The 24891-nt window shown below is 36.6% G+C and overlaps 1 protein-coding gene across 10 annotated transcripts in view; it reads left to right on the top strand.

Moving 5' to 3' along the window:
* The window catches only part of UNC79 (unc-79 subunit of NALCN channel complex), a 108304-nt gene that overhangs the window by 72659 nt on the left and 10754 nt on the right, over positions 1-24891 (top strand). For 9 of the 10 annotated variants that reach the window (XM_085317515.1, XM_085317514.1, XM_085317513.1 and 6 more), the window contains 11 exons: positions 2070-2108; positions 3107-3219; positions 3306-3391; positions 4353-4526; positions 6387-6455; positions 7032-7142; positions 12187-12291; positions 15945-16022; positions 18882-18971; positions 22282-22457; positions 23835-24021. In XM_085317515.1, the coding sequence (XP_085173641.1) occupies positions 2070-2108; positions 3107-3219; positions 3306-3391; positions 4353-4526; positions 6387-6455; positions 7032-7142; positions 12187-12291; positions 15945-16022; positions 18882-18971; positions 22282-22457; positions 23835-24021 (1228 nt within the window). The remainder of the gene's footprint in view (positions 1-2069; positions 2109-3106; positions 3220-3305; positions 3392-4352; positions 4527-6386; positions 6456-7031; positions 7143-12186; positions 12292-15944; positions 16023-18881; positions 18972-22281; positions 22458-23834; positions 24022-24891) is intronic. The other variant, XM_085317519.1, reaches the window with a different exon arrangement.

Below are 24891 nucleotides of genomic sequence, written 5' to 3'. Positions count from 1 at the left end.
AAGGTCTTTCAAAGTGCCTAAATGATATACATAAAATTTTTCAAAAGTTATTTGGGTACCCAGAGATGCAGATAGGCATCTACTTGGATTTTCAGAAGAGGTAACATTTAAAAAAAGGCGGGGGGGGGGGAATCATGCACCTTTACGCTCAGATTTCTGATCTATATTTTTGGCTTTTTGATTCATGTATTTCACTGATTTCCAAAGAGATTCAGGTTTCCAAGCATGAAAGCCCTATTTGAAAATGAGAGTTTGACTCCGAAGCTAGGGAGGAGCTTTGAAAATGTTAACTTCTGTTCTTAACTTGCACAGCTTTGAACACGTCCATTTGCCATCTGCAAAGTAGAGGTGGTGATGGGGGTTCATGGTTTTTGTGCAACAAAATATTTAGATTAGTATTGATAAATACAGGCAAGCTGTTTATTTCAAAATAGTTCAGGTCTTCCCAAGTGTTTAGAGTATGTCAYGTTTTGTAAGGTTTCTCCGAAGCTGGAAGCCAATTTTGTTTTTTCTGTTAAACCCCCTCCCCCCTCCCACGCACACATGCACACACACTTGCATTACTGTATTTAAAAACAGAGAAAAAACTTTGCCTAGGGCTTTGATTTTTCTTCTAGAGGATTTTTTTTTATGGTACATTAGAATGCTGTGGTAGATTTTTGACAATAAAAGTATGTCCATTAAGCATGTGTTAGTCCCACTGAATTCTGTAGAAATACTTACGTGCTTTAAAGTAAGCAGATGCTACAGTTATTCTAGAATCAGTGCTGTGTTGCTTGAAGATGGCTTCAGAGCTATTTTCACACATATATTCTGCTGTGCAAGGCTAATTGTCATATTTTAGTATGGACTTCACCTAACAAGAGTAGAGTGAGGTACTTTTGTGAGTTTTTCTGATTTATGCTGGTATGACTAAAGGGAATATAATTTTCAACTCYCTGTGCCCTCCATCCTGAGGTTATGGCTCAGTTGAATGGATAGTGTTTCCCCAGCTTGTCACATGTTAATGGAAATTGCCGTCTCTTTACACTGATGCACTTGACTGAAGTGCTTTAGGATCCTTGTTGGATTTTGTAGAGGTGGCTGAAGAGTAACTTGTCTCCAGAACTTAGGTTGGCAGGGATTTAAGCAACAGCTAAATCCAACCAGAAGAAATTGTGAACGAAAGATATATGTGAAGGCCAGATCATCAGCTGATGTAAATTAGCCCAGCTCTCTGAACTTCCAGTTCAGATATCAGGATTTCAGCTGGAATAAGTTGATATGTGCAGCAGATGAAAGTAAAAATTGGATGGTGCTTTGTACATAAAAGATACTTTCAACTTATTTGTAATTACTTTTTAGTGACATTCAGTATTAAACGTGTGTTGTTTTGTATTATAAACTCTGACCCTATTCATTTACATTTCCTGGATATTGAAGTGCATGATTTTGCTTTCAGACTCTGTTTGGTATTTTTGTAATTAGATATCCTTAAATTGGGCTGTGAAGCCTGCATTTAGATACTAAAACAAATGACCTGAATTTTGAGAGTGTTGAGAACCCAATATTTTCATCTGACTTTGTAAGAGCTCTTAGGTACTTAGTGTTTCTGAAGTTAGGCCACTTATTTGGGTGCCAAAATCTGGAATTAGAAGCCTCACTTCAGCCTGCCAAGTGGGAGAATTTTGGCCCAGTCTATGTTGCTGTGTTAATCAGAAACAATTCAGTCAATGGGCAGCTTCTGGCAATTTTTATTCTCCGAATCCCTGAAAGTTAATAATTATCCTTGGTATGCATGTGAGACAATAGCTTTACTTTGTTATTATCATGGTGGTATAGGAAGGCAAGCAGAATTGTCTTTAAAGCTGGCAAATGTTTGTGATGTTGAAAGTAATAAAGTTTATACACTATACAAACATGATTTRACTTAAATTAAGAGCCCTTCAAAAGATTTTTCTGGGGACATTTAAAATGTTATTTAAAACTTCTATTTATTATAAAATATATTGGTAATTTTATTGACATACTTTAAAATGAAATTAAATAAAAAAGCATGTAAACCTCACTTGCTATTTTTCTTATTACAGGTTGGCATCAAGTACCAGTTTTTCTAATCAAGCAGAAAGGTAGGGTAACAAAGGATACCTCGGCTGATATCGAGCAATTGATTTAAAATGTCATCCTCCTGCCTCCGAAATCAAGCAAATAGAACCCTAGCGAAGTTTTCTTTTAGATCTGTAAATCAGAGAAAGCCCAATCCTTTTTCACGGGTTCAGAAGTCTCTTGTATCCTGAAGATAAGTAGGAACTCAAATCCTTATAGACTGAACTTGGAAAAACTGAGATTGGTTCAAGGATGCCTCTGGCTTCCGCAGTTTCAGTGTAGGTCTTTCTACCTTGTTCAGTGTTCAGTAGTTGTCTTGATTCACCACCTCCATACATTTTATGAAGTGAATCATCCTTGGACATGGGAGATCCACACTGATGATATCTCATGTAAATCAGGCACAGAACAGGATCATTTCACTGTGAGAGGTTGTAAAAAAAAAAAAAAAAAAAAGTGTAATTTGAGTAAACCGATAATACTTCAGCTTTTTAAATTAAACATTTCATTTATGAATGATTAAGAAGCACTTCATCTCTTGAAGGCACGTATGAGAGACAAATGAATATTGTAGTATACACGTTTTTCTGTTATTTGTATGTTTTACCATAAAGCCAAGAACCTCTTTTGGTATCACTGCAGCCAACAGGGTGAGAGTGGGGATTAGAGTTCAAACCCTGACAACTCACAGGTAAAAACATGTGGAGAATCAGGGAAAATGCAATTATTTATTTACATTTAAGCACTTCAGGTATATGTATTTAACATTTTCAGCTATGAATAAAAGTCAGAAACAGAACTGTCCTGATCCCTTCCCCTGCAAAAACCCCACCAAACCAACACTTAAGCATGCTGATTTTATGACTGTGTCATAGTCAAAGCTGAGCATTTTTATAATTAAAAAGAATGAATAAAAGAATCAAAAATAATTCTTTATTTTCTCCTTATATTCAGTTTTGAGAAATGTGTTTGATATGCAAGACAATTTCTTTCTTCTTCCTTTTCATTCCCTTTCTTTCAGCATGATGATTCCTGGAAATGCTGCAGGTGTGGCCAAGCAGTTCCTCCGCTGTGTGTTCCATCAGTTGGCCCCCAATGGCATCTTCCCCCAACTCTTCCAGAGCAATATTAAAGGTAAGATGCAGTATCTGAGTGCCTTTCTGACCCCTTCAGTCATCTTTATATGGAAACCCAGTACAAAGATGTTATTCTGATTTCAGATGGAAGTTTTTTACGGACCTTGGCCACATCTCTCATGGACTTCAGTGAGCTGAGTTCTGTTGCTGCTTTGAGCCAGCTACTAGAGGTATGTTGGCAATCAGCTCCATTAATGTTGTTAGTTTTATTAGCACTACCAGGTGTATCAGTTCAGCTCTCCTCATGCGGTAAGAGCTCCAACTTTCACCACCAAAAGCAATGTGAATTTTTGGCATGTTGCCTCTAGAATTAGGACCAGGTTATTGTGTCCTCACCATTTTCCTTCTGCATTTTGCTCTTACTGACAGCTTTTGTTCTCAAACCAGCCCTGTGGCACTTCTTCACATTGGTAGTATAGGCCAGCTTTTTCCCCAGCACTCTTCATGTCTTTCAGAAGTATTTCTGCTCATGCCTCTCAGTTCCCTGTCTCCATTATGTCTGGTTTCTCCAAGCAGTCCAAAGGCCTAGCATCTGCCTTTCCTGGATGCCTTCCGTGCACTTGGTTTGTTTCTACTGTAACCTTTATCCTTCCATTAGTACTAATCACCTGCATATATCTATTCTTCCAAGAATGTAGAGTTTGTTTCATACAAACAAGGATTTTGACAGCGCTTCAGAACTGACTATGTCTTTCCAGGCCTATCCCTAGTATACAAGCCAAAACAGCACGCATTATCTACAGAGCAATAGTGAATGCATCTTGCTTAAAACTGGCCGAGGAAAAATACAGAAAATCCACTGGTGACTGTTTTGTAAGTCCTGCTTTATTTTCGCTCCCATGCCAGTCTAACTAGGACATGAGTTAGGACCCTGCTTATAACATTTTAGCTCAAAGGTTAGCATCTTAAGCTTTTGATGTGGAGATCTTTCAGTCAATGCTGTAGGAATTGAACTAGACTTAACAGTCACATGTGTAGTTCTAATTCCCTGCACAACGTTTTGGCATTAGTGGTTTAGAAGAAGTAAGCAGTATTTGGTCTGAGCTAATTAACCTCAGCATTTTCGAATATTGTTTAGGTAGCTATGTCTACATGTTTGCATTTGTCTATACTTACCATCTTCTTTCTCAGGGTTTAAATAACAAAAAGAACTTACCAGCAGGGGGTGCAATGCTACGGTGCTTGGAAAACATTGCAACCTTTATGGAAGCCTTGCCAATGGATTCACCTAGCAACCTCTGGACCACGATTAGTAATCAGTTTCAGACCTTCCTTACCAAACTCCCTTGTGTTTTGCCACTTAAGGTATGACATGTGGAATGCAGTTTATTTTGTGTTTGTAAAGGTAATTTGTTTAGGATGACCAAAACACTGGAGGTGGGAATAGTGCTGGCATTGATCAGGGCATGCACAGGCAGTGTGAAAGCTGCAGATAGGAAATCAGAGACAGAGTGCAGGTTTCTGTGAACATTTTATAGTGATTCAACTGATGTTCCCAGAGGATCAGATTTACCATATGTCTCATCTATTCTTTTAAAAATATGTTTCGCAGGTAACGATAGCAACTCTGACCAGAGAGAACTTTTCCCCTCCTTTTGGTTTTTTACTTCTATCCTTTCCGTGCCCTGCCTTTATCAGGTTATAACACTGCATTTGAGAGAATCTTCACTTTGACAATAAACATCCATTTTGTTTCAACTGTTAAAGCAAAATAAAACTTGCAGGAAGAACATTAGTTTGCTGAAAGTACACAATAGACAAATGGGCAGAGAGGACTACTCAAATTAATGGGAATTTAACCTAGGCTGTTTGGCTGACCCGGTTATAGTTCTGGCTGTAATCAGAATATAGTTGTAGAAACTGAATCCAGAAGCTTTGGGCTCTGAGTTCTGATTGCTCAGAGAACATGTAGAGAGGTTTTATCTCCTGGAACAAACATTTCCGTATCTCTTTTCAGTAAACAGTAAAACATTTTCTGAGTCTTTCCAGTAAACACTGGATTCTGATGTCCTTATTCTAACTTCCCATTTCCACAGCATACATGAGCCCAATAATAATTTATTCTATGCAAAGCATTGTTGCTCAGTGTGAGCTGAGGGATCCAAAATCTAGTTTTATGTGATTTGTAACTTCGTTTTAAATTGAGTGTCACCAGCAAACCAAATGAATCATTTAAGAATATTTGAAACAGTCTATTAAACAGTAGTCAGATCTTTAAGTGCTGGTTAATTGAGGCACTGACTTAACTAAGCCAAACATAGAATAACCCATATCCTTTGGTTACCAACTACCCTGAATTTGTTGAATCTTCAATAATTTAAAGTAAAAATGAAATCAGTGAATTGGATCATAATGGTTTCAATTACATATCTGCCATTTATGGAACTTTCAGATAGAGTATTTACTATGATTTCCCTTTTATTATGAGAGATGTCATTAATGATACAATTAGAGCAATTGCTTGCTCCTGAACTAAGCAGAGGGGGATTTTACCTCTCCTGTTCCTTCCTTCAGGGTCATGAATGACTTGCRTGGGTTTAGGTTTTTGCAGTAGGGATAAGGCAAGACAGTGGACAGACTTTTCAAAGTCCTGTTCTCTTCTGCAAGCTATATGATTTACACAGAGAAGGGATTGGAGCACAAAGCTTTTAATATCTCACTTGAAAAATCCATTATGCTATAAGGAGCATCTTTAGAATGGTCTCTGGAGCGACTCTTGCCAGGGCACATTCTGCTGTCAGAGGGTCTGGATTGCAGCCTTACCTTGGGTTGGGTAAAATGTCAAAATGTCATAGCCCAAGACATATACATGTGTTTGTGTATGTGTGCACCCACTTATATAGATACACGTATGTACAAATACATTATATTTTAATGAGCCATTTTATTACAGTGGGGTGTACTTCTAGGAGATTTCTGTCATATAAGGGTAAAGTTAACTCGTAAACCAGCACTCATGCCAAGACCCATACTGTTTTGTATTACTGATGAGGGGAATATGACTGTGTCTTCAGGAACAAGAAGTTCAAGAAAAGTAAATAAAGATCAGTCATTAAGGATCATTTTTCAGACTTTAGCTTATGAATAATTGTCACCACTAAAAGCAAGAGATGTGCACAAAAATGTACTAACTCTTTTTTTTCCTGCCTTCAAATATGTTCACAGTGTTCTTTAGATTCTAGTTTAAGAATCATGATTTGCTTGTTGAAGATACCAACCACTAGTGCCACCAGGGTAAGTTCCAAGGAAGACACAACTCTGTTGCCTCAGATTTAGCCAGCTAGTGCTATTCTACAAATGTGTTCTTAGCCCCTAGCTATGGAAGTATTATTTCTAAGCATAAAATTGTGCAGTCCAATACCCTGTGGTGAATGATAAGAGCTTTGGAATCTAGGTTACAGTAAAATGTGAGTGGGATTACATTCTGTGTGGATATGAGTATATATCTTATTAAAGATTTGATACTCTCTTTCAAAAAAGCCTATAATAATCAACATCCTATGAATCTGATTCTGCAGTCCTCTCACTAGTACAATTCCATTAATGTCAGTGCGTAATTTTCCCACGTAAACACTGAAGATTCTCTGATATCTCATAAACACTGTATCAAAGATGAAACTATTTGCTGATATTTTGCTTCTAATTTGTATTATAAGCATGAGTACAAGAGCTAGAACAGTTATTTGACTGAAACAGTATAAATCATGGGAAAATAGCTTTGCTGTTGCACTCAGGCATTTCAGAGAATAGGAATGCCTATTGTTTTGCTGAGCAATCAGTTATTGATTTCCCTAAATCATCTCATTGCAGAGTCTTCTGGAGCCATTTTCAAAATTACTAAGCTTTGTAATTCAAAATGCTATCTTTACTCTGGCCTACCTGGTAGAACTGTGTGGTTTGTGCTACCGAGCCTTCACTAAGGTAACAATGAGATTGTACCTTTCATTAGAGACAACAGAATGACAGAAAAAATATTTCTTCCCTCAACTGTAACTGAAGGTGAAATCAGTGTCAAGTTTCAGATATCTCTGCAGTTTTAATGTAGTTTAACAAAAATATTCCTAGGGGTGCCTCTTGAAAGCACACGTCTGAGGGAGGCAGCAGATTGATGATTAGAGTAGAAGACTCCAATTTAAAGGCTTCCCAACTTAGTTTCTGTTTTGTTCTGTATTAGGTAGGTCACTCTATGCATGGCTAAAACCTACACGGCAATTAAAAGCAACAATCAGTTATTATTCAAGTATGCTTTTGTAGCTATTGGTGAGAGGATGAACAACAAAAAATTCACAGCAAACAATCAAACCTTTTGTTAGGGCCCTATATGCTCCATTATGTAGGTTGTTAAGACACTGGACAAAGATGTAACTCAGCCTTTATGTGTATAATATTCCATCCTAGATACTTTAGTCACAACAATGATTAATTGTCAGAAAACATTCTTTCCTTGTAGCTACATGATTTTCTAGTTTGATTTTGTACAACTGGAACATGCATCGTTTCAGTCTTTTTAAGATTTAGAATGGAGAGACAGTGAAAAAGGAATGATAAAAACAATGACAATCTCACATTAAAGCTGCATTACAAGAAAATAAAACTTTTATCAGATGTAATGATTTGGAACATTAAATAGAAACAATCAGCATGTTTAATGGCACCAAGGAAATCTCACCTTTTCTTGTCTCCTTTGAAAGATAAGTGTTTATAAAGAAAAAAACCCTGAATACAGAAGAGATGGTCCAGCTATTGGAAGTAATTTGAGACAGATCTATACATAAAGCTTTTGTCAAAGCAGTTACAAAAATGTTAACTTAAAGTGCATTGGGAAAAAAGTATATGAGGATTTTTCATTGAAACAAATAAGCCCATTTAAAACTGAAGCAGGCATACCTTTTGTGTCTGTGATCTGATGAAACTATTTCGTATGTGCTCACTAAAGCAAATTGCAAAATACAGGAATCCTTTCACTCTGCAGTTTCAATTATTTCAGGAACATTTTTATTAAAAACATATATTAAAAACATGTTTTTCTTGCATACTTCCTGGTTCAATGTTCCATTGACTACTTAATTGCATAAAGGCAGCTTGGATTATACCACTTGGTAAAAACTGTTTCTTGATTTAGTTTAATGCAACCTGGTGACCCGGAAATGGGATCATTAGTTAATGTTCTCCTGCAATTTATATCCAACAAGTGCTTAATACAGTGGAACTCCACACTACATTATCTTTGTTACTGCTGAAAGCTTACCATGGATTTGAGTTAGAAATACCAAACTAATGACAGCCTTGAGAAAAATGGACCAGTTGTGATATCCAGGTTTTTCTGCAGTTGAAGTAACTGTAGCCAAATGGAGTGCTGTTTGTAATAGAAGTTATCATCTGGAAGTGAATTCCAGAAGGAATGTAATTTGTGAACGTTGAAACTATTCAAATTTAATTGTTTTGCGTCTTTTAATGTGCATGCTTGAACGAAATGTAGTGGCACAACTTTCAGGAATGCTATGGAGTCAGCTTTTATTTGTCTTTTCCAAAGAGTTTTTTTTTTATTTTTATTTATTTATTTATTTWTTTTAATCTCAAGCATTTCCCTAATAGTCTGTGGCAGGATTATCTCAGTTTCTCTTGTCTTTGAGACTGAAGAGTCACATCAATCTGGTATTTTGTTATCTGAGTTTCTGTTCCAGGCCAACAATTTGATTTTTTCATTGCCATTGGATCTCTCAGTTGAGAGTAGTATCGCTTCTGTGGATTGTAATCTTTGTATCTTCAATTTTCCTCTCAGTCTCTTAAAGTCTTAAATGGATACTTCTTAGCTTTCTTATCTCTTACAGCTGCTGAAGCTTGAACCTGAACTTAACCTTTTACGAACATTCTGTTGGCCCTTGTTAAGTAAATGCTGTGTGCCACTGAATTGGAAATGATACAATTTTGCTATTAAAGTTTTCTGAGAAAACTGAAGCAGCCTATCCTTAGTAGTTGCAATTACTGTAGTAGCAACAGAGATTGTTGTCCCTGTTTGTCCTGGCTTATTTGGAGGGTAGCATACTTCTCTATTAAAGAACCAAATTTTCTATTCTTATACTAAGTTAGGACCTTTGGGACCCTGTTGCAAACAAATTTCTGTAATTTCACATTCTGTGCATATACCTCTGGCAAGTCAGTTTGAAGGTCATAAGACAGGGGTATAGGGATGTACAGACATCTGAGAGGGTTGGTTATTTTGGCTGAACAGAGATTAAATGGATTGCGTTCTTGATTCTTCAGGACCAGACTGACATCTGTGACTCCTCTGGGCTTTATTCTCATGTAACTAATACCCCCTTTACATTTTTCTGGCAAAATATAAATTTCTTAAATTATGTATAAACAAGCATCAGCAGAATGATAGGAATAAGGAGACCTCGATAAGAAGACGACTTTGGTAGGAAGGTGACTCTGGGCCACTGACCTCAGTGTCAACACTCCTGATTACAGTTCAGGAAGCAAGAGGTCTGATGTCTTAAAATATTTACCCTGATTTTGCTTCATCTCCCTGGGTGCTACACATGATATATTAAAAAAAAAAAAAAAAAAAAAGAAAAAAAGAAAAAGAATTTGGAGTGTGAGATAAGGGTAATCTTTGGAGAAAAGGGGTAGCATTTTGTTGTATCATCCTTAGAACCAGTGAAACTTGGGACTCATGGAGCCTGTGTTTCTCTCCCAGACAAAGCAATTTATTACGGCCCAGTTAGGTTCTGTACAGTATAGCTGTTAGTCTGTAAAGTAGTGGAATGCTTCCAGCAAGAGTTTTAGCCTTCTCCTTTTGCAGCATGTGCAGCCTACTCTATCAGGTTACTGATAGGAAATCATAACCAGTGTTTTGGGGGATCAACTCTCTGAATATGGCATTGCATTATGGATGGGCCTAAGGATTGTGAAGGCACATAGCAGTGGGAACTCCTCAGGCTATTGCTGAGGAGTATGCTTTCTAGCAAGAAACAGGGCCTATTTGTGCCTTCTTGCCAAGTACTGTGCTGAAAATTGATGTGGATACATAYATGGATGGGAAATCTACTGAGAATTAGGAAATACATTGAAACCATACTGAGCTCAAAAGTACCTTGAGTTCCTTGACCGTAGTTKGTGACTGTGAGAGTACTACTGGGAATTATACATGCCTGCCCCGATTTTGTTCTTCCCTAGGCATCTGCTTCTGGCCTTGTTGGAGAGAAGTTACTGAGTACATCTCTTGGTCTGACCTCTCCTGGGCATTATGTTATATGAGACACAGAACTTTGAGTACTTCAAGACATGTACTCATTCATAATACAGCTGGACTGATCCAATATTTGTTAATTGCATAAAGCAATAGTCATTTTTGTTTGGTTGTTTTGAGTGTTAGCTTTCTGAGTTTAGTTGCCTAGACTGTCTCAGTGTACTGAACAAGCACCACTGTAGTGTGGGACCCACTCTATCAGCTAAACGTGTTATCAGACTGTGCACTCCAAGTGGTTGGAATCAAATTTCTGCTTTAAATCAGACAAAACAGGAGCTTAAACTCAGACCTTTTGCTTCACAAGCTAGTATCATACTGCCCATGAAAAGCGTACAATTCTGTCATTTTGGTGCTTTCTCCCAAATCAAGGGCTGATATTTAAAATCTGTTTTCATTAAAATGTTTGTGGGTGCTGTTGGAAGCACTCACTGCTCTCTGAGTTTTGTTTGGCTGTGTGCTACCCAGATACAATGTGTTGACATTGGTTTTCTGAAGAGGAAGACCTGTGACCGGCTTCTTGGGCTGCTGTAACCAAAGCTCTTCCTTCCAGCTGTTCATCTCCTCCAAGTCCTTCTCTTTTAGTTGTGCTTACTGTGTGTGCAACCCCAGAAGATGGGCTTCAAACCGACCCTAAACAATTAAATCTCACAGGACCTCTTTGAGGAAGAGGCAAACATTATTATCCTATTTTACAGATATCACAGAGGAACTGAGGCCCTGACTGAGTGAACATTTATACACATTTAATGTAAGCGAGCAATTAGGCAAGTGCATGAGGCTTGCAAGGTGGAAGACTGTAAGCTTTAAATCTTAGACACACTTTGTATGTGCCCCTTTACTGGACAACATTTTTTCATCTCTGATGGTCAGTTGAAAGGGAGCTCAGAGTAAGTCTAACTGCTGATCAGAAATTCCTGAGTTGCTCTGCTCAGTAGCAGGTTACAGATTTRTTCCATGTACTTATCTCCCAAAGTCAGAGAATGTCAAAGTAAGATGGATAACAGGCTCATCTTATCTCTTGCACCTCCATGTTGTTTCATCTCTACAACGCTGTGTTACTGGCCTTTTTGTTCTTATCTCTATTACCTTATCTTCCCTTATATGTTTTAAAATGTTTTTTGTTGCAGCAACTGTATTGGAGAGGKTTTTTACTGTGTAAGGGAAAAAATATTGCTAGTCTAATGAATGAAAATCTATGTCTAAGCTGCTGTGAGGGAGGCACTCTCATTTTAAGGGGGACAAAACAGAAAAAGTATTATAAAACATGGGGCTTTTCTGCCAGGTTTAATAAGATAATTATGCTAAATACTATTGCTGATTTTCTCCTGTATGAAACCTACTTTTTTCCCCCTTTTCCTTTATATGGAACTATACAAGGAGAATTACTCTGTATGCAGGGCTCTGTAAATATCTRATAAAACCTATGCATATTTCACATGTGAAATATATATAAAAAAAAAATTTATAGTAGTGCCTAATGCAGAGTGAAAGGAAGATCCACAGCTATATTCTCACTGCTGTCCACTTGATCAAGTCTGTAGAATTACATAAATAAATGATGAACCAGGTCTGTCTCTTTTGTAAAACAGGAGCAAAAAGTGCACTTCTATGACATTTTGTTCTCAAATTTAGATAAAATATATCTTATGGTTTACTAGTGGATGTCGGTGAATTTCAGGGYATTTTTAATTCCATATTTTTCTGTTGTAGGAAAGAGATAAATTCTACCTGACTCGCAGTGTCATCTTGGAGTTACTACAGGCACTCAAGTTAAAGTCACCCTTACCAGACATGAATCTACTGCTGTTGGTGCAGGTACAGATCTACATCATGTTACTTTCATACTCATCCTCTCTCAGCCCAAATTCAACAAAAAACGAAACAAAAAAATTTCAAGACCATCATGGTTCCAAAAAGTACTAGAGGTGACAAGTGAAACAAGAATGTTTCTGAATCAGAAACCAGAAGTTACACTTGTGAACATAAGTGCATGTATTGTACTGTCATGATAAAATTTAAGCAGCTAAATAAGGAACCCTCATTTCCGAGGATGATGAGGACCCAAGCACAGTTGCTAATGTATTGGGCTGCAGAGCGCATTCTGAAGACACAGCTGTCCCAGCCACAGCCTTGTCTCCCGGAAACAATAAATAGTTTTTGTGTAGAAAGGAGTGCTAACTCATCATGGAGCTACTGGAGTGGGTCCAGTGGAGGGCTGCTAAAATGATTAAGGCACTGGAGCATCTCTTATACGAGGAAAGGCTGAGAGAGCTGGAACTGTTCAGCCTGGAGAAAGAGAAGACTGAGAGGGATCTTTTAAATGCATATAAGTATCTGAAGGGAAGGTGTAGGGAGGATGGAGCCAAACTCTTTTCAATGCTGGCCAGCAATAGAATGAAAGGCAATGAGCACAAACTGAAACACAAGAACTTCCATCTGAACATGAAGAAAAATTTCTTTACTGTGAGGGTGACTGGGTGCTGGAACAGGTTACCCAGAGAGGTTGTGGAATCTCCTTCCTTGGAAATACTCAAAAGCTGTCTGGGCACAATCCTTGGAAATGTACTCTAGGTGACTCTGCTTGAACAAGGGGGGTTGGACTAGATGATCTCCAGAGGTCTCTTCCAGCCTCAACCCTTCTGTGATTCTGTGGCTAGAGCCCATAACTAGGAAGGCACACAGTGAGTTGTCTTCAGTCCCTGAAGTTCTCTCTCTTAATGTGGATTTTTTTTCTAGGAAAGAACACACAGGCAATATTTCTGTTTCTTTCATTCTGCAGCTTGCTGAGGTAGGAGTTAAGATAACTTTTTAGAGGAAAATCTGAGAAAGTAAGATTCAAACTCTTGAAAAATCTGTCTGGTTCCAAAATGCCAGCTGTGGCACAGTTTTGGTACTAAACAGGAAAGACGCAGCCTGTCTTGTCAAAACAATTTAATCACACCTGGTGGACTGTCATTGTTTCCAATGAGCTCACCATTATATATGTTTCGTAACTTTAAATGATAGAGGACCAGTATAACAGCAGTCCAAATAGTTCGAACAAAAGTGTAGATCATTCACAATAYTCCCAGCATGACAGCTTCATTCACTGCCTCTTCACTCCTGTTAAGTGGTCAGGGCTTTACAGAGCTTACTGTAGGCTGGTTTGCTTTTGAGTACTGGTACATTACTCATAGAAAAGAAGTGGTTGCCAACTGAAAGAGAAATAACACTGACAAGTTAGATTACATACTAGTTAGGATAATTCTGAAAATAATTATTATACCATCAATATTTGGGGAAGAAATGGAGCGAGGGGGAAAAATAACTTTGTTTTGAGAGTAAAGGATGATTTTTTTTTAATTTATCCATTTTAATTAAAAATTAGTTATTTTTTGTTGGTTTTTTTGTTGGTTTTTTTTTCTTCTTTTTTTCTTTTTAGCATAAGCTTCTATTTTCAATCCAGGCATGACACTAAATAAGTTAGCAACCACCCACCTCTTCCTATCTGATGGATGCAGTGATGTAGCCTGATACTGGATTCTTCAGTACTTGTTAATGTCAACTGACTTTTCCTGAATTACAGAATAAAACAACTTTTCTGCATTACTCTATTCAATACCTCAGTCCAAGGCCGCTCCAAAGGGTTACAAGGCAGTTTAGTCTCTACAGTCTATCAATCCAAAGTTCTTCACTGAGAATGTGAAAAACACGCTGCTTAAGACCACTTCAGTTTTACTGGTTTTACTCTCTCTTACATACTGAATGAAAGTAAAGATAAAATGATGGTTGGTTGGCCTTTCCTTCTAGCACTGTTCCCATACACTGTATTCGCTCCCACAACAGCACCCAATGTGGATGTGTCTTGTTCAATATCTCTTTTTCAGAGGCTGATGAAATGATTCGTATCTCCTGCAGTCTAGAACAGGCAGCTTCTGGTTTCAGGAGAAAATTTGTCATCTGTTTGCATAAGTCCATATATGGGCCTTCTCTTAGAAGTGGAGAGTCACAGTCACTGCATGAACTAAGATTAAGTCTGGATTAACACAGCCCATAACTCAGTCCCTGAGGCTCTCCTTTCATTCCCTGTAATGATTAGAGATTTGGTACGGATGAGCGTAAGATCATCTCTCAAGTGAAATGAGTCAGATTCTTTTTTATTCCTTTTTGGCTTATTCTGGTGTGAAATAATTTAGAAGCATGAGCAGAGTCAGCTGGAGCCAGCTCTATTTCTGAGGATGCCGAGTTAGATTATTCTTACTGGTATTCTTTCCAAAGAACAGACCTTTGGGCAAGACATAGGTCTGATGCATGTGTTGTTTCCAAGTTCTGGTTGGCAGTCTGAGAGTTCAGATTAAATCTGTTGTTGAAAGGTAAAGATCATGGAAATGTAAAAGTAAATTCTAGCACTGTAAAGGTTGTTCGGGAATATTTTTTAAGAATACAGTCAGTCATTGAGCGCACTGATAACAAAAATGCATCAGTAAATTGTTAAGTATATTGTGCAGTCAATATCTGCCTCAGTTTGTGAAGATACTACAGTATTTGTTGTCAAGAAAGAAAATTAAGCGTTATACCTCTGCTTGTCAGTTCTGCTTTTCTGTCTGCTCTTTGTTAGAAAGTTACCCTACATTCTAGACAGAAATTGCTCAAGTGCAAATACAGCGTTAAAACACCAATGTTTTAAGAATAGGGAGACTATCGTATCTGCAAGGTCTCAAACGCATTATTGAAGGTTCTAATGATTAAATAACTAGATCTTTAATATTGTTATTTGTTAATATTGTTAATACTGTATTTGTTAATATTGTTACGGATCTGTTAATATTAAGTATGAATGATATGGTCGTTAGAGCTTTTGGGGAAAGGCATTCAGAAATAAGAAATGAAAAAAAGATATAAAAGAAAGCAAGGAAAATAGAAGCRTAAGAAAATCAGTTAGAGATACTCTAGCATAACACAATTTTTCTGAGCTTTTCTCTGAAAAAGTCAAGTAAAGTTTTGTGGCCTATGTTATCCTACACTGTAACAGTCTGCTCTGATTTTGAAAATTGTTCATATAATTCATTCTTGTAGTACTTAAGTGAAGGCATTGTAGTACCACAGTGGAGAACATTGTATGTTGCGTTGTTTGTTCTCCTCTATCTTGATTTACGCTATAATGAAAGAGGAACACTTGATGTATCCAACAAATTGCAAAGATATGCATTTGTACTCACAGAGAAAATCTATTATATTATATAACATTCTTCAAACTGCTCCCACACAGTATACGTATGTTAATCAGGAACACTAAAGTCATTTTTTTCATTAAAATTAACTCATATATAATGGTGAACAGACTAGGCTGTTTATAAAGTAAGAGAGCTGTAAAGGCAAATTACCACAAATATAAGCAAGAAAAGATCTCAACTGATCTTGATAAAGTCATAAATAACTTAGTAGTGTCTTAAGGTTCCTCCAAAAATAATTCATCTTTAATTTCTTAGTTTGTTTGTGCAGATGCTGGAACAAAATTGGCTGAATCAACAATCTTGCATAAACAGATGATTGCCTCTATGCCTGGAGTAAGTACTGAATCAAACTCCATCTTGTAGGTTTTAATTTTTAAAAATATGTCACATTAAGCTTATTTTGCTTCRATTGAACATTCATTCCTTTTCATTTCTGCTTTGGTTTGCAAGGTGTATTGCAAGCAGAAGCTGAAGTTTTTCTTCCTTTTTATACTTGTTGGGAAAGTTCTTAACTTGATCTTGCTGCCCTTACTCTCACTGATGATCAGTCATGTGGCTAATATCACTAACTTTAGCGAAAACCTCTGCTAGAGACCTCAGGAAGACCAGATGGGGGGAAGAAACCAGCTGAATGCCTYAAAAAATGGGGTGGAAAGTACCAGCCATTGCCTCCATTCTGACAAAATGCTATCTATCTGGTTAAAGTAGGGATTCAAGGCATTTGTCTGGTGATATATCAGGCATTCATATATATCCTGCTGATGCATATGGCTAAACTGTGAGTATCCGTAGATGCTTAGCTACTGAATATGTGGCTGGTGAACGTGCATGGAAGTAACACAGCTGGAGGGTCTGAGTTGTTCCATGACACATATCTGAGTACCCGAACAGATGAATGAGGATTGGCACAAGTCTGCTTCATGAGCTGTGGGAAACCTTTTTCCTTGTTGACTCTAGGGATGATCTAATAGAGTTTTTCCTGTGTATCTTCTGAAATGTGTGATTTTTTTAAACTGAAACCTTCAATGACATCTCTCAAGAAAATGTTTTAATTTATGCTCAGATTAAGTAGATAGACTGACATTGGTGTTACAAGATGTAATAGGAAGGGGACCATTTCAGAAGAAATTTTAGAAAAGGAAGTTGCTTGTTGCTTGAATAAGACTGAATACATGATTGAACGTATTTTGCTATAGAGCATTATTGTTCAGAGGCCTGAGCATAACATCTTTTATAATTCCGTCATTCAGCATTTTAGAACCTGTGTGGAATCCTTAGTTCACATAAACTGGATGGAGGATACTTTGACAGGGCTGCCACTGACCTCATTTTACTGTTTGTTATCCTGTCAAAGGAACTGACAGACATAGAATTTTAAAAGAAACGGGAGGTGGTATACCTCAACAACATGTAGACTTACAGTAATGTAGAAAAATGAGAAACACCTAGGTCTGTTGCTTTAATATAGACTGCTGTATTAGTCTGCTAATAGATTTTCAAATTTCAGCAACTAAAACTCAATAAAAGCTGAAAATTTTGTGATCAAAGCCAAATCTTGTTCATATGTATATTCAGATAAGGTAATAGGTTCAAAAGTGTAATGTGATTAAACGGAAGGGAAAGAAACATATTTTCCCATGATAAACTTTACTGTGATGTTTTGCCATGAACTTATGATTTTGAGTACAGTAGTTTTTGACCACTTTAAGAAAAAAGATACGTAAGTAGATAATTTCATCATTTAATCTCTGAAGTTAAATCGTGTTTTTACTTGGCTCCAGAAAATGAGGCATTTATAAAGACTTGATCTGTGAGAAATGTTGAGCAGTTTCCCTTGAATTCAGCTAGATTTATCTTCACCTCAGATTGTTAACATAGAAACATAAGGTTATATGATAACTATTCGATCAGACATCTCACCTTCTGAAAGCTTTTCTGCAGGACTTTCTTCTCTGTTGGAAGCCTCTGTCTAATATGATAGTTTTGGTCCATTGACTGGATTGCAAACCTCAGGCATGCCTTGTTAGCTGGAGGCTTGGCTGACATTTCTTGCTGTGCTCTAGGCAATGGACTATGAACGTTTGTACTGCAGAAACACAATATGCACTACACTGAGTCCCTTTGTTTTCCCCTTGGAGTTGTTCTTGTTCTGGCACAAATCATTTCTCAATGCTTATACCTTTGTGGTCAAAATGGAGCAGTTCATGGAAGAATGTTCGATCCCTGTATGGGCCACTCGTTTGAGGGTTGGACTAGATGATCTCCAGAGGTCCCTTCCAACCTCACCAATTCTATGGTTCTATGAATCCCTATGAATAGGGATTTCATTTATCCCTTGTAGCCCTTGTATCAACGTGTAAGATGCCATAAGTTTTAACTGTATGATGTAGTTTTTCAGATTTAAATATAATTAAAGGAAAAAACGCATCTTTGTATTTACCTATGTGGTCATAAAAGGTTTTATTTCATTTCAGCATTTCTAAAAATAAATTATTTTAATACTTGTACAGTAAAAGTTACTTTTAAAAATTTGTGCAGTGGAAATAATTTTAGTAAGAATAATTCAAATGCTGCCTTTACCATCCTTTTGAAAATTGCAACAAACTTGAGTGCCATTAAGATGATATATTTTGAATGATGTTGCTCAGAAGCTGTGTTAGTTTAAAAATGAAAAGGTTTCACTTAAAAATTTCAGCGATGTTCAGTAAAATACATGAGGACAGTCGCTTAAACTTTTATTCTGTCATGATTTGTCTGAACATAAGAGCATCTATTCCCTTTACTTAATTTTGTTTACCAGGATTGTAGCTGATTGGTTTCACTCAAGAAAATGCTCAGTTGCTTGAAGAACTGAGCTGGTAAACTCTCATTGATGTTAAAAAAAACTTTGTTTCTGGACTAATGTAAACTTTAGGAGATACATGTTAAGGGTATTATTGCAAGTTTCACCAGTTAATCTTTTATTATTGTAACAGAGGGGAACATTCTATAATACATGAAGCAGCTAGTGTGACTTTTTTTTTAATACTGTTATCAGATAAGAAGGCAAATTACTGTGAGAAGAAAAAGATCCAAGAATACTTACTCCTAATTAGAGTAGACAGTGAAGAACTGGAGACAGGCAAGAAACAAAGATGAAAACATGAATATATTCAAAATCCGGTGATTAAACATGTTTCTTTTGTGTTGTAGTGTGGAACAGCAGCAATGGAATGCATGAGGCAATATATTGGGGAAGTGCTGGATTTCATTGCAGATATGCATACTTTAACCAAATTAAAGGTTAGTTATGGATATGCATTTATCTGAAGTGTGTAAGCTAGTTACAATATAGTATTTTCTGTAATTAACCTCTTTAGAAGAATCCTTTGGAAGTTTGTGAGGATGACCTTTTTTTTTTTTTTTTTTTTTTGTTTTGTATTTTTTTGTTTTTTTTTTTTTTTAGTTTTAGGAAAAAAATAGTTTTTGAAGAATGTTGAAATGGAGGCTGATTTGAATATGGGGAGCACAGAATAAAAACGTAGACTTGCTTTTTATCGACGTGGAGGTTGATGATAAGATAATGTCATAACCAAAATCATTGTGTGAGAAGCAGTCGTGTTAAAAATAACCCATCCCAGCATAACATTCCTTACCTGTATAACTAATTACACTCTTCTGGAGAAACTCTGCATCTGTTATATACCCAAGGAGATATTCTCAATGTTTCCCCAGAAGGATGACTCTTGTATTGTACAAGTCCTCTGCTGAAAGTTACTGGCAATGCATTGGAGTGTTTCATGCCACAAATTCATTCTTTACCTTCTGTCATGGGCAAGACAGAGAAAATGAAAACCCATAGTGGATTTGGATACTAAAGTTTATTTGTGAACCAATGAGATTAGAGCTCTTACTTTACTTGGTTATCTAGCACACTCACCCCCTTGCTTCACCCCCTTTCCCTACCCCCTATTCATGCAGTGGGGACACTTTACTGCTAAGTGGTAGTGCTTACCACGCAGGAGGAAGCCGCCTTTCTAAACTGAAAATCACATTTCTTGAAAGCTGAGATAACCTTGTTTCACTGTGAAAAATATCTTTTTGTAGTTCACACCCTGTTGGCCATTTGTCTTGAATCCCATTGAGTTTTTTTTTTTTTAATCCAATAAAAGAAACAGCCTTTTGTGCTGGAGTAAAAATTTACTTCAAAGCATGAACTAATTAATCATTTTCAGCYGAATTTAATTCCCTTCCCACTCTATCCTTTAAAGTTATCCACCCATTTTTTTTTTCACTTCAAAATCGTTTTCAAAATAGCTTGGCACATGAATCATAAATGAGAGATACATCTGGTTTGCCAGTTCCATAGAAAAACACAAATTTGACTGAAACCAGGAACGAGGGAAATTTATTTGTAAATACTTGCAGGTGTCCTCTCTCCTGCATAAAATGTTTTTGTAGAAAGCTCTCTGCAATTCACATTTTTTATCTATGCCTCCTCTCCCTTGAACTGAACTGTAAACTGGTTTTTATAAACGCTGTTACAATGCTTAAGTCTAATCAGATGGTAGTTTCTCTTGCTTTTTATTTATTATATTTTTACACATGGCTATAGCTAGGACACAAACTAAAACTTTACCTGGTTCTTCTCTTTCATATTTCAAAATTAGACACCAAGCTCCCTGAATGTTTAGACTAAGGTATTTAAAATTGAATCAGAACTGAACTGTCTCAAATTTTATGTTGTTGTGATGTAGATATGTAATACGGGAATCTGACAAAGAAGAGATAAAGGTTGTAGGAATGAGGAGTTACTACTCACTCGTCTGCAACAAGAATAGTCCTAATGACCATAATTTTATGTATTGTTAAAAATAAGTTTTGGCTGTCTTTGCAAAATGAAAAGGCAGACTATATTCATTAAGACAGTTTCAATTTGAGATATCTTAGCCCTTTTACGTCTGCATTCTAGTAGATATCTTAAAAGAAATTAATTCTGTGGTTCCAATATAGTTGGGAAAATACTGCAAACATTTCTAAGTAAAAACTTTACAGATGTTTGGAATTTTAAACCAGTTCACAACATCTAGATTCATACTCCTTTTGTGTTGATTTAATATAATCAGTTCTGTTATCTACATTTTATTAACATAGTTTTTCCTAGAAAGTGAGTCCTAAGATTATCCAGTTATATAATTTTTTGCTACAAGTGTTATCAACAGTATCTGAACTGGCAAATTGACAAGAAGAATACTATATGACTTACATGACTAGTAATAATCCTACAACAAAACTTTAAACTTTTCAAATTTTGAGTGATGGTTCATAGAAGAAAGAATAAAAATTTAGAAAAATGTTATTAAATGATTTCATATAATATATGTAAAAAAAATCCCCCTTTACAAATTTAGTGAACAGAAATAGAGTTAATTGCTAAAACTGTTTACTTGTCTCTAATATCTTGAGTGACTGAGAACAGCCTGTTTCTATGAAAGAGATGTTAGTTGCTTGCAGTCTTGCATACTAGTAACCTGTACATTATAAACATGGTATAAATGTTAGTTCTCAAGATAATGACCTTCTAGTTTATTGATTCTGTTGGATTTATTATCCTTTTTTGTTTTCCTTTAGGATAACATTTTAATTGCTAAAAGCTCAGCAAAGTTTTACTTCTTCAAAAACACTGGAATTTTATAATATATCTGCTTGCCTATCTATCCTTGTTCCCTCTCTCTGTAGCTAGGTGACTAGGTGGCATTCATGCTGATACGTATATTTTTTCCTTTTGAAGGAGACTTCAAGTAGGTGATTTTGATAGTATAAATTGTTGGGCTCAGATACTTCTCTGCTATAAAATAGTATAGGTTAACTGATCTCYGACAGGTTGTAATAATTTAATAATTGATGGCCTGGATTTTCTTGTGCGAAGCATATGGCTTTCCTTTAAGCAAGCACATGCACTCGGCATGTGTTCTGTTGTTCCTGTAACACAGGATAATGCAAAGTTAGCTCTATTACAAATACAAAAATATCTTAAGAAGCACCCATAAAACAGTCATTAAAACTGACAAAATAGGATAATCAATTATCTTTCCAGCCATAAATATATGCAGGGCTTAAATGCACTTGTGGCGCGAACAGTGCAAAATAGTCCTATCTCTGGTGAATGGGTGATAGCTTATTTAGGTTATTTCTGTACATGTAAGTGAAATCTTGCACAAGAAAGACATTTCCTACACAAAGAGTGCTGCCTTATTAAATGGTTAGATTCTATGATCTTCAGTTAAACTGTCTCGATGTGAAACCATTAGTTTGTATTCAGCAGGTGTTGAGTTTGCTGATACAAACAGTGCATGTACATTTTGCACAATTCTCTTGTGTTGGCTCTTGAAAATGTGGTCCTCCATAAGAAGAGCTGCATCATAATGCTGCTGCTAATATAGGCATTGGAGATATTTAAAATCTATTTCTGTTTTTTAATTCCATAGCTTCATAGACAAAATTAGAGATTCTGAGAAAGAGATTGAAGGAAAATAGACTACACTGATGCTTGCAAGAGATTAGACCTAATGACATAGTCTTTTGGGTAGGGAATCAGATCTTTGCTTTGCAGAGTCACATGAAGACGTGTTCTCAGCCACTGCATGAAGACACGTTTGGTGGGCATCTGAAAGTTGGTTTATCTCAGATTGCTGCTATGGAAATAACACGAGGAAACCACAGAGACAACAAAGCTGTGATCCGATATTTGCCTTGGCTGTACCATCCACCTTCTGCAATGCAACAAGGGTAAGAATGCGTTTCCACCAAAAGAAATATTAGATGAGCTGGAACACTTCAGAGAATTCTGCATTTATTGCCACATCGCTTAGATAGGACCTACRCTTGGGAGTGGTGGCAGTGGGACATTGAAACAGCTGGTTGGCAGCTCCCAGTTTCCTGAGGAGTTCATCAGTGCCACATTTAAGTGGAGGCTAAGGGGACTTGGGAGGTAACTCTCCTGACTTGAATTACTCTGGAAAAGAACTGATTGTAGATCAGTAGATCTACAATGGAAATGAACTTTATTGTAGATACAGGCAGTGAAAGCAATGCAGGTACTCCGTCAGGCCTAGGTTTATAAAGAATATAGTTGGAATACAAAGTATAATAGGAAATGCCCAATGAAATTGCTAACTGCAAATAAGTAAGAACTTTTAAGTGTATGTTGATTATAATACTAACTTTGCCTGGTTAAAGTCAGATGAGAAGAAATCCTGCTCGTGAAGACATGCTTTTATCCCTTTTCACTGTGAAAAATCCTAACCTGAAGAGTTTTATATTGAAACAGAAGGACAAGATACTCTCTCTTCTCTTAAAATGTTAACAAATGGAGAGAGATTTTGAGTGTAGAGTACTGAAGTTTTATTTCAACAGATCTGTATTCCTGTCCCAACATTGTCCCAGACTTCTGGCCCCAGTAGTGATATCTTGATCTGAAATCGTTTTTTTTCCCTATGGCTACACCAGAGAAGTATTATTCCTTTTYAGATTAAATAAGCAAATTGATTTGAAATTAGACATTGCACTAGATGATGGATGAATACTTAAGTGTCCCAGAAAAGAATAGTCTCTGCCCTCAAAAGCATGCAGTCCAAACGTCCGAAGAAAGGCTGAGAAAAAGAGAAGTTAACTCCATTTTTACCTATGGAGAAGTGGAACACTGAGCCAAAGTAACACAGGGAGTCTGCCTCAGAACTAACAGTGGAATGGAAAGTTTCATGACAAGCCTTACCTGCTATGAGAAGCCTGTGAGGAGCAGCTCCACTTGGATAACCCTTTCTATTTGATGATTTCTGTTTTTCTTTTTTTTTTTTTCTTTTTTCTTTTCTTTTCTTTTTTTTAAGAGTGGATGTGGAACCTGTGAGCCTGTTAATGATTTGGCTATGGATAGAGGCTGTTTCTTAGCCACACTAAATATGTTATGTTGGACTTGATAATGGCACATCAAGTCCTCAAAGTTCTGTGTAGTTCTAAATGTAGTTCTAGTCTTCCCACTAGCTGTATCACTTGTTCATGCCCCCAGCACACTGAGATGGCATCTGCAAAGTATGTTTAAAGAGATTCTCAGTTTTGTGGAAAAACTAAAGGCTTAACAGCATTGTAAAACACATTCTTTCTTGACAGGCCCAAAGAGTTCATAGAATGTGTCTCTCATATTCGTTTGCTGTCGTGGCTACTCCTGGGGTCTTTGACACACAATGTTGTCTGTCCAAATTCTCCATCATCTTGCATGCCTATTCCACTGGATGCAGGCTCGCAAATTGCAGACCACCTTATTGTTATTCTGATTGGGTTTCCAGAGCAATCAAAGGTAAGGGATTCCATCTTCTAAGAGGAGACGTGATATATATATTGACCTTATTATTCCAAGCTCTTATCACTAGCTTGTATTTTATTTGGATGTGAAATTGTGAACTTTTCTGAATCTTACTAAAACAATCTCTTGTAAGTTAATGTTGTGTTTAAAATTGCTTATACTTCCAGCACAGTAGCCCCAAGAATGTGTTTCTGAAGTAATCCAGTAATATGATTTTGAGAGGTTAAGAACTGTCTGCTTTTTTATGTTTAAGAGATTCTAGTGGATTAAAACAGGCCAATACTGGAATATTTATTTCTTCCTGAGAAAAAAGGAGGGATAGAACCTTGTAAAAAAACAGAGATTTGGGAAAACAAAATCTCTGTAGTCTTTCTTGCATAGCTTCATTTTCATGCGTATAAAACTGGTAATAAAATCACTACAAATAATTTTAAGGGATTTAACTATTTCAAAATATCTCAGCACAGGAGTGAAAAATGAAAAACTGAATTCCAAAATGAATCTTTAGCAGTGACTATCCCTACAGCAAATCTCTAGATACTTACTTCATTCTCTTCTATTTGTATAGTTATATTGGATAACTTACAAGTAGTGTGATTGAAAGTTAACAAACAATGATAATTTAAGCACTTTTTTTTTTCCCTGAAGGAACTTTGGACAAGGAAAGTGAGTTATTGCAAGTTTTAAGCTATTTGTGACAGTAGTTCAACACAGATATAGCAACACTGTGATACTAACCAGGGTTTTATTAAATATGGAAGCATAATGATCACATATTTGTCTAGTACTTAGAATCCCCCATTTGCTCCCCTCTCCCAGTCAAGACTGGTGCTTCCCATTCTTTCCTTCTGGGCCTTTTTTTTT

The sequence above is a fragment of the Rhea americana genome, unplaced genomic scaffold (genome assembly GCF_003343005.1).
Source record: "Rhea americana isolate MKP2758 unplaced genomic scaffold, rheAme1 scaffold_5, whole genome shotgun sequence".
NCBI classification, from domain to species: Eukaryota; Metazoa; Chordata; class Aves; order Rheiformes; family Rheidae; genus Rhea; species Rhea americana.
The sequence above is the reverse complement of the archived record's forward strand: the minus strand, read 5'-3'. Positions and strand labels throughout refer to the sequence as shown.